The 14,147-nt window shown below is 61.6% G+C and overlaps 1 protein-coding gene across 2 annotated transcripts in view; it reads right to left on the reverse strand.

Annotated features, from left to right (window-relative positions):
• PAX5 (paired box 5) overlaps positions 1–4,149 on the reverse strand; it is a 142,630-nt gene extending 138,481 nt beyond the window's left edge. Inside the window, exon 1 of one of the 2 annotated variants that reach the window (XM_075410740.1) lies at positions 4,082–4,149. In XM_075410740.1, the coding sequence (XP_075266855.1) occupies positions 4,082–4,127 (46 nt within the window). In that variant the 5' untranslated portion in view covers positions 4,128–4,149. Of the gene's footprint in view, positions 1–1,806; positions 1,850–4,081 lie in introns of those variants that run through there. The other variant, XM_075410741.1, reaches the window with a different exon arrangement.
• Between the last annotated feature and the right edge of the window lie 9,998 nt (positions 4,150–14,147).

A 14,147-nucleotide genomic window follows, 5' to 3' on the forward strand; every position in this document is an offset into this window, starting at 1 on the left:
TAGGAAGGAGGGAAGGAGAGGGAAGGAGAGGAAGATGGAAAGCCCGCAGCAAGCCCCGCGTCTCCTCGGGGACGGCTCGCCCCTGGCCCGCAACCACCCCCGCCTTCCCGCGCAGGCCGCCGGGGCCGGGGGCCGCGACCGGGGCCGCGAACGGGGCCGGGGCCGGGCCCTGCCCGGCCCGGCAGCCCCCGACGCTGCGAACAAAGGCCGGGGCCGCCGCCGTCCCCCCGCCGCGCCGGGGAACCGGACACCCCCCCTCCCCACACCGGGCCCTGGGGCGGCGCCGGGCGGGCGCGGGGGGCCCCGTCGGGGCGGGGGGCTGCGGGGGGACCCGGGGCCGCGGCCCCCCAGGCAGCGGGGACGGGCCGAGGGGAGCGGGTCCCGGGTCTTCCCACGAGGGACGGGGAAGCGTCGGGAGCGCCCGAGCACCCACTCGGGACCGCCGCGGCCCCCCCCTACTCCCCCCCCGGGAGCCGCCGTCCGGGGCCGTTTATCGGCGAGCGGCCCCGGCGCTCCCCCGCCGCCAAGGTTTTGGGTGTTTTTTCCCGGTGTCTTTTCCCGGAAATTCCCGCGGAAGGCGCCGCGGGGAGCAGCCCGTCCTGCGTGGGCGGCCGGGGGGGCTCCGCGCCCACCCCCCCAATCCCGCCTTCAAAGCACCGACAGGATTCGGCTGGGCTCGCAGGGAAATCGCTGCGGGGGGGGGGGGGGGATCCCGCGCCCACGCGAGCTGCGGGGGGCCGCGGGACGGGAGCGGGATCGATCCCCAGACCGGCTCCTCCCGGGGAACGCGGCGAGCCCCCCGCGGCCCCGCACTCGGGGGGGGGGGGAGAGGACACGCCACGCCACGCCACGCCGCCAGACACGTCTGCCCCGGCACCCCCTCCCCCGCCCGCGACCCCCGGCCCCGGGACACCCCGAAACCGAAAAAAAAAACCCCGCGCCCCGCGCCTCGTCTTTTCATTCGTTTGCTCTTTTTTTCTTCCTTTTTTTTTTTTTTTTTTGTTTCTTTATTTTTGTTTTTCGTCTTATTTTTGGTTGATTCCTAATTAACGAAAAACCAAAGCACGGAAACGGAGCGGGGCGGGGGGGGGGGGGGGGCACGCGCGCCGCGGAGGAAACTTTTCCGTTCGTCGGGAAGAGCGGGCGGCTCCCTCCGGAGATCGGGTTTCGGGGGAAAAAAATACATATAGAGATACATATATATATGTACGCACACGCGCACGCACATCTACACAGGCACAGATACGTACGCACGCAGCTCCACACGCGTGCACAGGGACACACACGCATAAATATACACGGACACATCTATACACGCGCAAATCTACATATTTACACATATATATATACACTTAATATATGTATACACGTATATACGCATAAATACATACACGCGCGTATATACACACACAAATAAACATCCATACACACACATATACACACATAAATATATATATACACATATACGCGCATAAATACATATATGCACATACATGCACCCACAAATACACATTCATACACACATATAGACACACATAAATATATATACGCAGATACGCGCACATTAACATATAGATACGCGCACATGTGCGCACTCACGCACACACACACATCCATACACACGTCCACGCACGCACACAGAAGTACCCGCACACCCGCCCGCACGGACACAACTCCCCGGCACGCAGACCCGCGCAGGTGCAGCGCGCGCGTCCCCGCCGCGGCGGCTCGCGGTGCCCCACGCGCGGGCGCGTCCCCGCGGCGCGGCAGCCCCCCCCCCCCCGCCGCCGCCGCCCCCCCACTCACGGTGCATGGCGGCGAAGGGGTCGTGCTTGCAGTGGATCTCCATCGGAGCGGCCGGGCGCGGAGCGGGGGGCGAGCGGCAACCACCGCGGCGAAATAATAAAAATGAACCAAAAACCAGCAAAAAAACGCACCGCCGGAAAAAAAAAAAAAAAAAAAAAAAAGCGATAACGGCGATAACGGAAATAATGATTTAAAAAGATCCAGCCGAGCAGCCGACGCCGCGCCGCGCCGCCCCGCGCGGGTCCGCCCGCGGCTCCCGCGCCCTCCGCCGGCCCCGTCGGGGGGGGGGGGGGGGAGCGCGGCGCGGCGGCGCGGGGGTGGCGGACGGGCGGGCGGGCGCCCGGCGCTGCCTCCCCGACGGCTCTTTGTGCTGCCGGCGGCTGCGCGGCCGGGGCGGGCGGGGGCGGGCGCCCCGTCCGCGGGGCTCGGTCCCGGGGCGGGCTGCGCGCTCCGCCCGTGCCGCCCCCCCTCCCCTCCTCTCCCCTCCCCTCCCCTCCCGTCGGGCGGGGCGGCGGCGGGGAGCGGCGGGGGAAGGTGCGCGAGAGGGCGGGGAGCGCGCGGGGGGGGGGGGCCTCGCCGGGGGCCCCGCGGGAGCGGGACCGGGGCCGCCCCGTCAGCGTCCTTCGTCCGAGCTGGGCCGGGGCCGCCGCCGCCGCGCCGCGCCCATCGCCGCCCGCCCGCCCGCCGGGCCGCCGCCCCCTCCGCGGGCTGCCGGGGCGGCGCGGGCACTGCCGGGCTGGGGCGGTGCGCCCGGCGGCTGCCGGCCCGCGGCCCGCGGCGGGGGTTGTGGCGGGCGGGGGGGGCGGGGCGCGGGGCGGGGCCTCCGACGGAGGGCACCGCCCCCCGGGGCCGCGCCCGCGCCCCGCCGACGAGCCGCCGCGGAGGGCGGCGCTTCAGCACCGCGCGGCCGGACAGCGGCGAAGGGGCGGGGCCCCGCCCGTCACTCACCGCCCCCCCGGCCAATCGCAAAAGTTAACTTCACACCGCCCCGCATTGGCCGCCGGGCGGCGCCGCGGACGATTGGTGGGGGAACGGGCCAATGGGGGCGGGGGGCGTGGCCGCACGCCCTCACCGGGCGGGGCGGGGTGTGGGCGCCCCCACGCGAGACGGAGTGGGGGCGTGGGGGGGGAGGGGAGACCCCTGGCGGGCGGACGGAGCCCCCCGGGCCGCGGCCCCCCCCGGTCGGACGGCGCGTCCCGGGGCCGCGGGTCCCCGCCGCGGCCGCCAAGCCCCGGGTCCCGCCCTGGGCCGCGGCTCCAGGCCCGCCGAGGGGCCCGACCACCGCCCCCGGCCGCGCCCGTCGCGCCGCGGGAGAGCGCGGGGCCCCGGCCGAGCCCCGCCGACCCCCTGCCGCCCGGCCGCCGCCCAGCCGAGGGTCGGGGCCGCGGAGCGAGCTCCTCCCGCCGCCCCACGGGCGCGGCCCCCCCGCCCCGACACCCCCCGCGGGGCCTGGGCGGCGGCGCGGGCCGGGCCGAGACCCCCCCCCTCGGCGGCGGCGCGGGGCGGGCGAGCGCCGGCCGAGTTTTCGTTGAACGCGAAACTGCCGGGAGCGGCCGAGCCGCCGCTGTGGGGCCGGGCCGGGGGGCGCCGGGGCCGGGGGGGACCGGGGGACAGTTCCTGCCCGGCGCCGCAGCCGAGCCGGGGCCGCCCGTCCCGTCCCGTGTCCCCCCCCCCCCGCCGCTCGGCCCGCGGGAGACCCCCGGTGCGGTCCGTCCCGTCTCGTCCACCCCCCTCCGCCATCCCCGACCCCCGCCCCGTCCGCTGCCCGGCTCCTCCCGGCCGGGGGCAGCCCCCGGGCCCGACACCCGGCAGGGACCCCCGGGGCACGGCCCGCTCGGCACCGCCGCCGCCGCCTCCCGCACCCCCCCCCGCCCCCGGCCGCCCCCCGCCGCGCGCGGCGCGACGCCATGAAATGCTGTATCGATTAAACGATTATTCAGGCGATTTAACTAATAAAAGGCCCCATCGATCGCTTCGGGATCGCATTCCGCCGCCGCGCCGGCAGGCCGGACCCGCAGCCCCGCGGCCCCGCGGCCCCGCAGACCCACGGCCCGACGGCCCCGCAGCCCCGCGGCCCCGCTGCCCCAGGGCCCCGCATCACCGCAGCCCCACGGCCCCGCAGCCCCGCGGGACGCCGGCCCCCGGCTCGCCGCAGCCCCTCGCCGGTCCCCGCGGCCCCGACGGCCCCGGCCCTGCCCCGCAGGGAGCCGGCCCCACGCGTGACGGCCCCCGGCGGGGGCTGCCGACTTGCTCCCGGCCCCCGGCCCCAGCCCACCTGTGCGGCCGGCCCGGGGGGTCGCGTAGGTTTTCTCCAGCTCCATCCCGGCGGCCCCGGACGCGGCGAACGGGCGGGCGGGGGGAAAAGTTTCCGCGCCGCGCTGTCACCGCCTTCCTTCTCCTCCTGGTTTCTTCCTTTTCTCTGCTCTTCTCTTATTTTCTTTTCTTGTTTTGTTTTCTCTTCTTTGCTTGTCTTTTATTCTCCTCTTTTATTTTTTTGTCTTCTTTTTCTGCTCTCTTTTTCGTTCCTATTTTGTTTTTCTTTTTCTTTCTTCTTTATTTTCTCCTTCCTTCTTTATTTTCTTTCTTCTTCTTAATTTTCTCCTTTTTTCTTTTTTTCTCTTTTTTCTTATGTTCTCTTTCTTTTTTCCTTCTTTATTTTCTCTTTTTCCTATTTATGTTCTCTTTTTCTTCTTTATTTTCTCTTTTTTTCTTCTTTATTTTCTTCCTTTTTTTCTTCTCTATTTTCTCCTTTTTTTCTTCTTTATTTTCTCTCTTTTTTCCTTTCCTTTTCTTTCTTTTTTTTTTTCTTTTTTTTTGAGGGGCTCTCGCAGGTTGGAATAATTCAACTCTTCCGCTCCCCGCCGAGCTTTTGCAGCTGATCACTGAGCTGAAACTAAACGTTTTAGGTGGAAAAAAAGCCTCTGAAGGAACCGTGAAATGATTAAGAAACTAAAGAGCTCCTCGCCATGTGAGATCATGTCCTGTTCTCTGCGACATCACAAGATGTCCCCAGACGCAGCCGAAACCCGAGGAAACCCTCTTGACATCTGCCGCGGCGGGGACCCCGGCCCGCTGGCAGACCGCCGCCCCCCGAGCGCTCCCCGGCCCCGGCCCCGGCCCCGGCGGCTGCCGCCCGCTCTGCCCCGCCGGCCCGGCCCGCCGCCGCCTTTCACCGGCCCCCACTTCCCCTTCCCGGGACGGGGGGTGACGCCACGGCCATCCCCGACGGGACGGGACGGGGCGGGCAGCGCCTGGGGGGCGGCGGGGAGGCCCCGGCCCCGCGCATCGCCCGGGGACGGCCCCGGGGCCGCGGCGGAGCCCGGGGGACGGGGACGGGGACGGGGACTGGGGGCTGCGCTGCCCTTTGCCTCCCCCCGCTCCCCCCTCCGGTACCGAGTCGCGGACCCCCGGCTGCGTCCCGCGGGGGAGGGGAGGGGGCGAGCCCGCCGGGCCTCGGTCGCTCCCGGGTTTATTTTTCAGCAGAGGCCACTCGGGGACGGGGACGGGGACGGGGGGGCGGGGGGTGAGATATACCGGAGCTCCCCTTCCCACGGGGAGGAATACACAGCGGGGCCTCCCGGTGAATCCCCGCTGCCCCTCCCGCACCCCCCGGGAGCTGACAGGGACGGGACTCTGCGCCTGAAACCCCCCCTCTCTCCTCCGCCCCGGGGGGCTCCGCAGCTGGCCCGGGCCCACCGGGACCCCCGCCCGCCCGGCTCCGGCCGCTTCGCCCTTTTGCTTCCCTTTTCACCAACGTTCCTCCGCGCTCATTTGCTTAACACAAAAATAACCGGCGGCCACGGCCCCGCTTTCCGCCGCTTCGCCCCCGAAACGTGCTCCGCCGCGGCCCCCCGACGCACGGACGGCAGACCCCCCCCACCGCTGCGGCTGCTCGCCTCGCCTCCCCCTGCCCAGGGACCCCTCCGCAGCGAGGAGACCGGCCTCCACGCAGGGAAACGGAACGAAAAACGTTTTGTTGTCCTAAAAAACAGGCCGTGAGCCTCCCGCCCCGGCAGCGGGGGTCCCGGGGTCGCGGCGGGACGGGTCGCCGTGGCGGAGCGATCGCTCCGCCACGGCGACCCGTCCCGCCGCGACCCCGAGGGTCCCTGGCCGGCGAAGGAGAGCGGCGGCGTGGCAGAAATCTGTTTTTTTGGAGTTTTTCAGGGATGGTGGTCGCTGCCTGCCCTCCCCCGAACAGATCGTCAAGCCAGCCTAAGCTTTTGTCCGTTTACCCCCATTTTATCGAAATTTCGGGGGAAGAGGAGAGGCAGGGGCTCACGTTTCCGTCAAAGACGCCGACGCCGGGTGTGGAAGAGGGGGATCTGCCCCTCAGCCCGGGCGGGAGAAGAGGGTGGGGGGTTTTACTCCTCCCTGGGTAGCGGCTGCTTCTCCGCAGCACCGGGGTCTCGCTTTCCTCTGACGTCTGTCATTTTACGTTCAAAATTATGGGAGAGCCAGGTGTGATCGTGGCCCCGGTGCGTTCCTGGAGTGAACACAAACTCCGAGATGAGCACGCTAACGAGACTGGAGTAATTTAGACGGGCAGTCCCGTGGAGCTGAGCGCGCTTTGGCGTGGTCGCCCAACGCCCTCGGTGCTCAGAATCACAGAATGGTGTGGGTTGGAAGGGACCTCTGTGGTCCAACTCATCAGCTCCTCGGATGTTAAAGGTTTTATCCTCACACGAGTGGGTTACACCAGGTATTGCTTTATTCACAGCTCAGAGCTGGGCCATCACCTCAGCGAGGGGCCAAGCTCAACTCGCTAGACCAGTTTATAGACATTTATTAAACCGATGACATCCAGTCTAGAATCTTCATAAGTGCTGTCCACGGGCAGCCGTCGGGAAACGGCCCCCGAAGGGCGGTGGCGTGGGGAGCGGGGACCCTGCCGGCAGCTGCGCCTGCTCGGGGGTCCGGGCGGTACGAGACTGACCGGGGCAGACGTCGACAGCCCCCGCTGCTCTCCGCGGCGCAGCTGGCACAACCGGTCGGTTTTATTTTCGAGAGCGTGAGAGGAGGGCAGGAAGCGCGGAGAGACTTCTCTTTTTCAGTCAACACGCGTTATTACTTTTGCTCTCCCCTCGACTGCCGTCTCGGGTGCCGCCGGTCGCGGCGGGCAGCGAGCACCGCGGCGGGGGTCCTCGTCGGGCGACGAGGCGGCGGGGAGCACGGCGGCGGGGCGAAGCGCTCGGCCGAAAGCGCTGCCCGCGGCGTCGCCGGCCCCCGCCCCGACGGCTGCTCCTCGCCAGCGCTCTCCGCACCACAGGGGCTTCGCTCCCCACGGCCCACGTGTCCGGAGTGGGGTCTGTGTCGGGGAGGAGAGCGACCCGAGCTGTCAAAGCCATGAGGAGCCCAAATCTGATTTATCAGTCTGGCGTGGAAGGGTTCAGGGCCACCGTGAACGCTTCGGTCCCCTCCCTCGGTCACTTTCACTGATCTCGAGCGTGGTTATTTTGATAGCTAAGCAGACATGGTTTTAAAAGCCAGCTTTGCAGAACTTTCTGCCTGGCGACACGCTCACGTGCACAGCTGAGCGGGAGCCAGCATCCGAGGGAGGCCGAGCCGCGACAGACCCCGGCTTCTACCTCTTCCTGAGCGTGCTGTGAGAAACTCCGCCACACCTCTGAGATCACCGCGGTGACACGGTACCTGGGAGCACGGCGTGGCCCGGCGGCAGCGCTCGGGCTTCCCCGTCCCCGCGCCATCGCCCCGTGCCATCACCCTGTGCCATCACCCTGCGCCATCACCCTGTGCCATCACCCCACACCATCACCCCACACCATCGCCCCGTGCCATCGCCCCACACCATCACCCCATGCCATCACCCCATGCCATCACCCCACACCATCACCCCACGCCATCACCCCGTGCCATCACCCCACACCATCACCCCGTGCCATCACCCCATGCCATCACCCTGTGCCATCACCCTGCGCCATCACCCCACACCATCACCCCACACCATCACCCCGTGCCATCACCCTGTGCCATCACTCTGTGCCATCACCCCGTGCCATCACTCCACACCATCACCCCGTGCCATCGCCCCACACCATCACCCCGTGCCATCACCCCATACCATCACCCCATGCCATCGCCCTGTGCCATCACTCTGTGCCATCACCCTGTGCCATCACCCCATGCCATCACCCCAGACCATCACCCCATGCCATCACCCCACACCATCACCCCACGCCATCGCCCCACGGCATCACCCCACGCCATCACCCCATGCCATCACCCCACACCATCACCCCAGACCATCACCCCGTGCCATCGCCCCACACCATCACCCCACGCCATCGCCCCACGAGGGGAGCGGCCGCTGAGCCCTTCGCCCACGGGAGACCCAGTGCCGGGCAGTGCCCGGGGCCCGCACGGCTCCAGCACCGCAGGGAGCGGGAAGGGGACCCTTGCGGCAGCGGGTCGGGGGCCGCGTCAGAGAGCAGCCTCGAAGCCCACCCTTGGCCATGGAGCTGGACGTTGACTGTGCCCCTGGGTGCCGGCGAGCGAGGTGCCCCGCGGGGAGGGCTGTGGCCGGCTTCTGATGGAGGAGATGGCCGCGGGGCTGCCGTTCTGCCTGGAGGAACAGCTTGCGCTGCCACCAGCCCTGCTTCCCTCCCTCTGAACGCCTCCCCCCGTGGATGTTTTGAGAAGAGGGGCCCGTTGTGGCTGTGCTGCCAAGCGGCAGAAGACGACAACGAGGATTTTTTTGTGGGAGCTCTGGCTGGAAAGCGCTCGACTCTACTACGCGGTGCTTGCTTTTCCAGTCTCTCTCGAGAAAGCCGAGAAGAAAAATTCCAACCCAAGTCCATCCTGCGCTGTAACTTTTGTGTTTACTGCTGTTAAAATGCTGAAAAAGGCCAAATTGATTCCTTTGCTTTGAGATTTGCAGGGAGAAGAGGTAGATTGGAAGATAGGGAGTTAAATCACTGAATAGTCGGCTTCCAACAATTGCCAGCGAGGAGGAAAATACAGTTGATTACGTGAGCTCTGTGCTAGACATAAAAGTGTGCAGAAAATGCAAGCAGGAGACAGGAGGTTAAGAAATCCAAGGCTTTCTCAAGGCTCAAAAGGAGACATGCCCAGGGTATTAACTGATGTCTTTCCTAGGTTAAGTTTCACATTAATAACCCAATTTTCCCCTATTGATTGGAAAAAAAGCAGCGATGGGTCACAGCTTTCAAACACGTGACTAACCCTAACCAAATAAACAGCCACGATCAGAAACTGGGCAGCGTTTGCAGCGCTGTCCAGAATCTCTCTAGATCGGGTGTTTGGCACCTCCAGGACCGCGGTACAGCGTTCCCCTGCTCCTCCTTGGCTGACCGGCTGACTGCCACATAAGCACGTCTCTCGGTCAGCACGCTGCCACGTAACGGGTGCCGCTGTAAATCCCGCCTGCCAAAGGATTTTCCATCTTCACGCGTTTTGCTGCTAAAGAAATTTCAGTTTTTCCCTGGATTATTAATTAGGCACGTGACAGCACGTGCTTTAGGTGTTTGTTTTAACCACTGCCTTTCAACGGCTTGCAGGGAGGTTTCCTCCCGCAGCTTTAGGAACCAGGCCAGGACGTGCAAGAACATCTAAGTACGCGCTCCCATCACGCTGGTCACCAGCGCTGCTGTGCACCAAGGGCTGTGTAATCACAGCAGATATTCACAGGAGCGGCGCACCAGCACGGATGAAAATGTTTGTGCGTTGCCAAGCCCCAGGCCACGCTGTTACAGCCCAGGAAGCTTTTCGTTCGCGGTCCTGGGTACAGTCCTGGTTCAATGCATGGGCTGGGGAGCGTTTGGGCAGAGCACGGTGGGGTGCCGGGCTTACAGAATCACAGAATGGTAGGGGTTGGTGGGACCTCTGTGGGTCACCCAGTCCAACCCCCTGCCCAAGCAGGGTCACCCAGAGCAGGCTGCACTGCACCGTGTCTTGAATATCTCCAGAGAAGGAGACTCCACAGCCTCCCTGGGCAGCCTGGGCCAGGGCTCCATCACCCTCAGAGGGAAGAAGTTCTTCCTCCTGTTCAGCTGGAGCTTCCTCTGCTTCACTTTGTGCCCGTTGCCCCTTGTCCTGTCACTGGGCACCACTGAACAGAGTCTGGCCCCGTCCTCCTGACCCCCACCCTGCAGATATTTATGGGCATTTCTAAGGTCCCCTCTCAGCCTTCTCTTCTTCAGGCTGAACAAGCCCAGCTCCCTCAGCCTCTCCTCGTAGGAGAGATGCTCCAGTCCCCTCACCATCCTCGTAGCCCTCCGCTGGACTCTCTCCAGTAGCTCCTCATCTTTCTTGAACTGGGGAGCCCAGAACTGGACACAGTACTCCAGATGGGGCTCGTCCTGGAAACGGGTGCTGTGACTGGGCGCTGGGGCAGGCAGAGGACTCTCCTACAGAGGTTTGCCAGAACTGCGTATCTGGCATTTCGGAGCCGCACCGGGAGCAACTTGGATGTCCCCCCGAGTGGTGTGGGACTGTGCTGCCCAGCCGAGGGCAAAAAGAGGGAAAAAAATTAAAAACAAAAAAGGAAAGTTTTGCTGCATTCGCTATCTGTAATTTATCAGTTGCTTTACTTGAAAAGATCGGGAAGGCTTCTTGCCTTTTCATTTCAACAACAAAATCCTCCCGTTTCGCTCTTTCCGCGTTGCTCTCACCCGCACCCAAGCCGTGAGCCTCGTGGTAACCCACACACTGGCACAAAGTACGGCAAAGCTCTCCTTCCCCCTGGAAACCCTCTCGGGCCGTGTTCCCAACCGCCGGGCTCTGAAGAACGCTGGCAGAGGCAGAAGCAGCCACCGGCCGAGGGTCCGGGGGGTGAGAGCCCCTCGCAACCCTCAGCTGCGTGCGGCGACAGGCCGGGGGCGTTCGCAGCCCCCGCACCCCCCTGAGAATACTTACCACGCAAGATTGTTATTTTTCCTCTCCTCAGGTATTTTTGGCGTCGTTTCTTTTTCTTTATTTGCATTCGCTCGGGTTCTGCGGGGCGGGGGCTGTGTTTAGAGCGGGTGACAAAGAGCTCTGCTCTTTATCGTCGCACGGCGAATGGCAGTTTGCTGCAGACTTTAAGAACAGTACAGAAATCTATTTCATTAACTCCAGATACTGCTTACCTCCAATTACACAGCTGCATGAAAATTACAAAGTGTGAAATATAAAAAGGTTGTCTTGTAATTGAAACCTTTTTTTAGTTAAATTTTGAAATCAATAAGAAGAAAATTAAAAAAAGAGGGGTTTGATAACACTTAGCCTGTTTGCTCAGAATGTAGCTATAACCACCGTGAAAAGCCTCGTGATATGTTCTGCAGGAAGGAAAACTGAAGAATTTCCTTGCTCACCTGCTTTAAAATACAGTCTTTTCGTTAAGCACCAGTCGAGGCAACACGCGTGAGCAGAAATACAGGACGCACGCCCAAAAGGACAAAGCTCTGGTGACCACGGCCAAAGCCCCTGCGTCCCCCCACCACCAAAACCCCCTGTGCGAGAGGGCTTCGGGCACGCGCCGACGCCGCAGACCCTCGGCGCGGGCCGGGCTGAGGACACCTCCACCAGCGCTGCCCACCGCGCCGTGCTCGGGGCAACGCCGCGCCATCGCCGGCGGGGAGAAAAGGGTCCTTTTCCACTAAAACCTCGCCGCTGTCTCCTCTCAGGTGGGAGACCCGAGCAGATTGCTCGGTGGAGCTGTGGCTCCCGGTGGGAAACGTCGCCCGTCCCGCTCACCCGGGATGTGCTCCCAGCAGCCTCCCGCACGACAGCGACGGCGATGATGAGCCCTCGTATCTAGCGGCACTAAAGCGGAACAAAACATTCTTTAGGGGAATTTCCTCACTGCTGTTACAGCTCTGCTCTGACATTTGCTTCACTCATTAATGCGGCTATTTTAGTTTTGTCTCTATTTCTTGCCCTGTAGGACATGCGTTATAGATCAGTATAGCAACTGATTTTGGGGGAGTTTTTCAGAAGTTTTGCAGTGGGGCACAAGGGACATTGTTAACTGCTCGTTTCCCAGCTGGCAGACCTCTTTGACAGGGCTGCCTTTATACCCCTCCCCAGCTTTAGGAGTCAAAGAAACCGTTCTGGTCTATAGCCACACCTCACCCGCAGAACCCGTCACCACTGTGAAGGACGATGCCACCAGCTCTTCTGATGGCTGCCGTGAGCTGGTCAGGAGGGTTGCAAACCCAGCGGGGCTTATGCCTCGCAGCTTGGCCTGGGTGACCATCAGGCAGCTCCCTGTCTCTCCGTCTCACTGCCTGGCCCGGCAGAGAGGACAACGTCTCAGGTACCAGATGGACGGTGAGGGAGACCTACAGGGAGAAGAAAGGGCTCAGTCTGAAAAACAGTGAGGCTCTGGCGTGGGAAAGATCAGTCGTGTGTGCCTCTAGCCTGGGTGGGCATTTGAGTTGGAGGGCAGGGCTCCATGTGCCCTAAGATCTGCCAGATCCGTGTGATTAGGGCAAAAAGAGCCCAGCGAGAGTCCAGGTGATGAGCAAGATGAAGATCCGTGGACACTCTCGGCTGCTTTTATCTCAGTCTTCTGTCTCAAATTTTGACACACTTTTTGCTGAAATCTCCACCACTTGGGCTCATGTGAAACTCGTCAGGCTGCCAGCTCTCCTTTGAGAAAGCATTCAGCATCTGCAGGACTGCAGAGGAGAAGCGACCAGAGGCACCTCTCGAGCACGCAAAGCCAACAGCAGGTAAGAAGGCTCCCTGTCGGAAGAAGAAACTTGATTTGCTGTGTCTCAGCTCTGCAGCTGGTGACCTGGCAGCGCTGAGGGCTGCGGGTTGTCTGCACAGCCCCGTCCCCAGGAGCGGCACTTCGGCACAGCAAGTGTCCCGGTGAGACTTCAGGAGGGGGCACAGGCATCCTGAAGGACGCAGCACGTCCATGCCTGTCCTCCGTCAGGAGGAGGAGACGTGTCACCCGCCCCAACCATTCTCATTGCCTCACCGGCGAGGAAAGCGCGCGCTCCAGGCAGACTGAACTCCAGCAGGACAGCTTCCCCCCACCCCAGACCCTCCCCAAACCAGCACTCACTGGCCAGCAAATATTATCACTGGCACAGGAACCAGAGCTCTCGACCGCAGCCCGGCTCCCCGGTACGCCAGCAGCTACGCAAGCTTCGCCACTAAAGACGCCTGACGTACATGTTCCTTTTCCTACTCCTGGTGTTGGCATATTTAAAAAGAAATAATACCACTGGTGGTCTTCCTCCGTCTACACCCGAGTGTTTTTAGGAAGCAGTCACGGTGAGATAGCAGACCTGAAACGCAGATCCTTGCCCTGTCTAGGTAAGCCGCCTGCATCTCGTACTAGTTAATTACACCAACGCAGTGAATCCTGCCTCAGAGCTGGATGAAATTCCGTCTCACAACTTCATTTGCTCTGGTTGTGTACTGGCATTTTAAAATACACAAGTCTAACTGCAACCTACAGTCTTTAATCCAACCTCCGGAACGTGGGCCTGAGATCTTAAAACCACACAAAAGAAGGGCTTTTCTACTTGCTGTATTTGCTATCTGAATATTGCAAATGATTTTAAAAACAGAGTTGTACATGTATATCAGAGATCATTTGAAGTAATGAGTGTATTTTTCTAATCTTCCCAATGCCAACCTAACAACCCATTTCCAATATCATGCATAATAATTAATTTGTTTTCCATATAGTAATAAGATTAACAACTTCACATTTACACGGGGTACTGAGTTATGTTCAAATAAAATAAGTTCTAATGAGAAAAATTGGAAGTGGCAGCAAATCAATGTTCCACCCTGCGATCCAGGTTTATGTGTGTTTGTCTATCTTTTCCGCGTGTATTTTTGTCAAGATTCCACTGTAAACAAGATAATTTCTTTCATGTTGGGTTAGCCTGGGTAAATATGTTTAATGAACAACAAATACATTGCAAACATTGAAATAAATCTAAATACCTCAGAAAACATCCTGGAAACTATAGGGTGCTTCAACGGATACAGTATGCTAAACGCGAGGCTACACCGCATGAACTCACCGCACACAGAAAGCAGACATCAGGCCCAGCTCGATTTCAAAATATTTCTTAAATGCTGTATTTTAACAGATCCACACATACAACACGCATTCATCAGAGGAGCTTCTTTTTGTCAACAGGGTTGGAAAATCTGCCTTTTTAAAAGAAAATATTGAAACACTAGCAGAAATCAATGAATTCTAACTAAGCAAGACAAAGATTAGAGAGATTTCTGGTTCTTTCTAGAAATTGATACTCGTAGGAGAGCCAGTGCTGAAATACGCTGCGGTGACTGTCTGAACCTAAACCTCCAGGATTTATCCTAACCGTCCTTCTTCTAGGACTCCCACTTAA

Source organism: Opisthocomus hoazin, chromosome Z, assembly GCF_030867145.1.
Source record: "Opisthocomus hoazin isolate bOpiHoa1 chromosome Z, bOpiHoa1.hap1, whole genome shotgun sequence".
Classification (NCBI taxonomy): Eukaryota; Metazoa; Chordata; class Aves; order Opisthocomiformes; family Opisthocomidae; genus Opisthocomus; species Opisthocomus hoazin.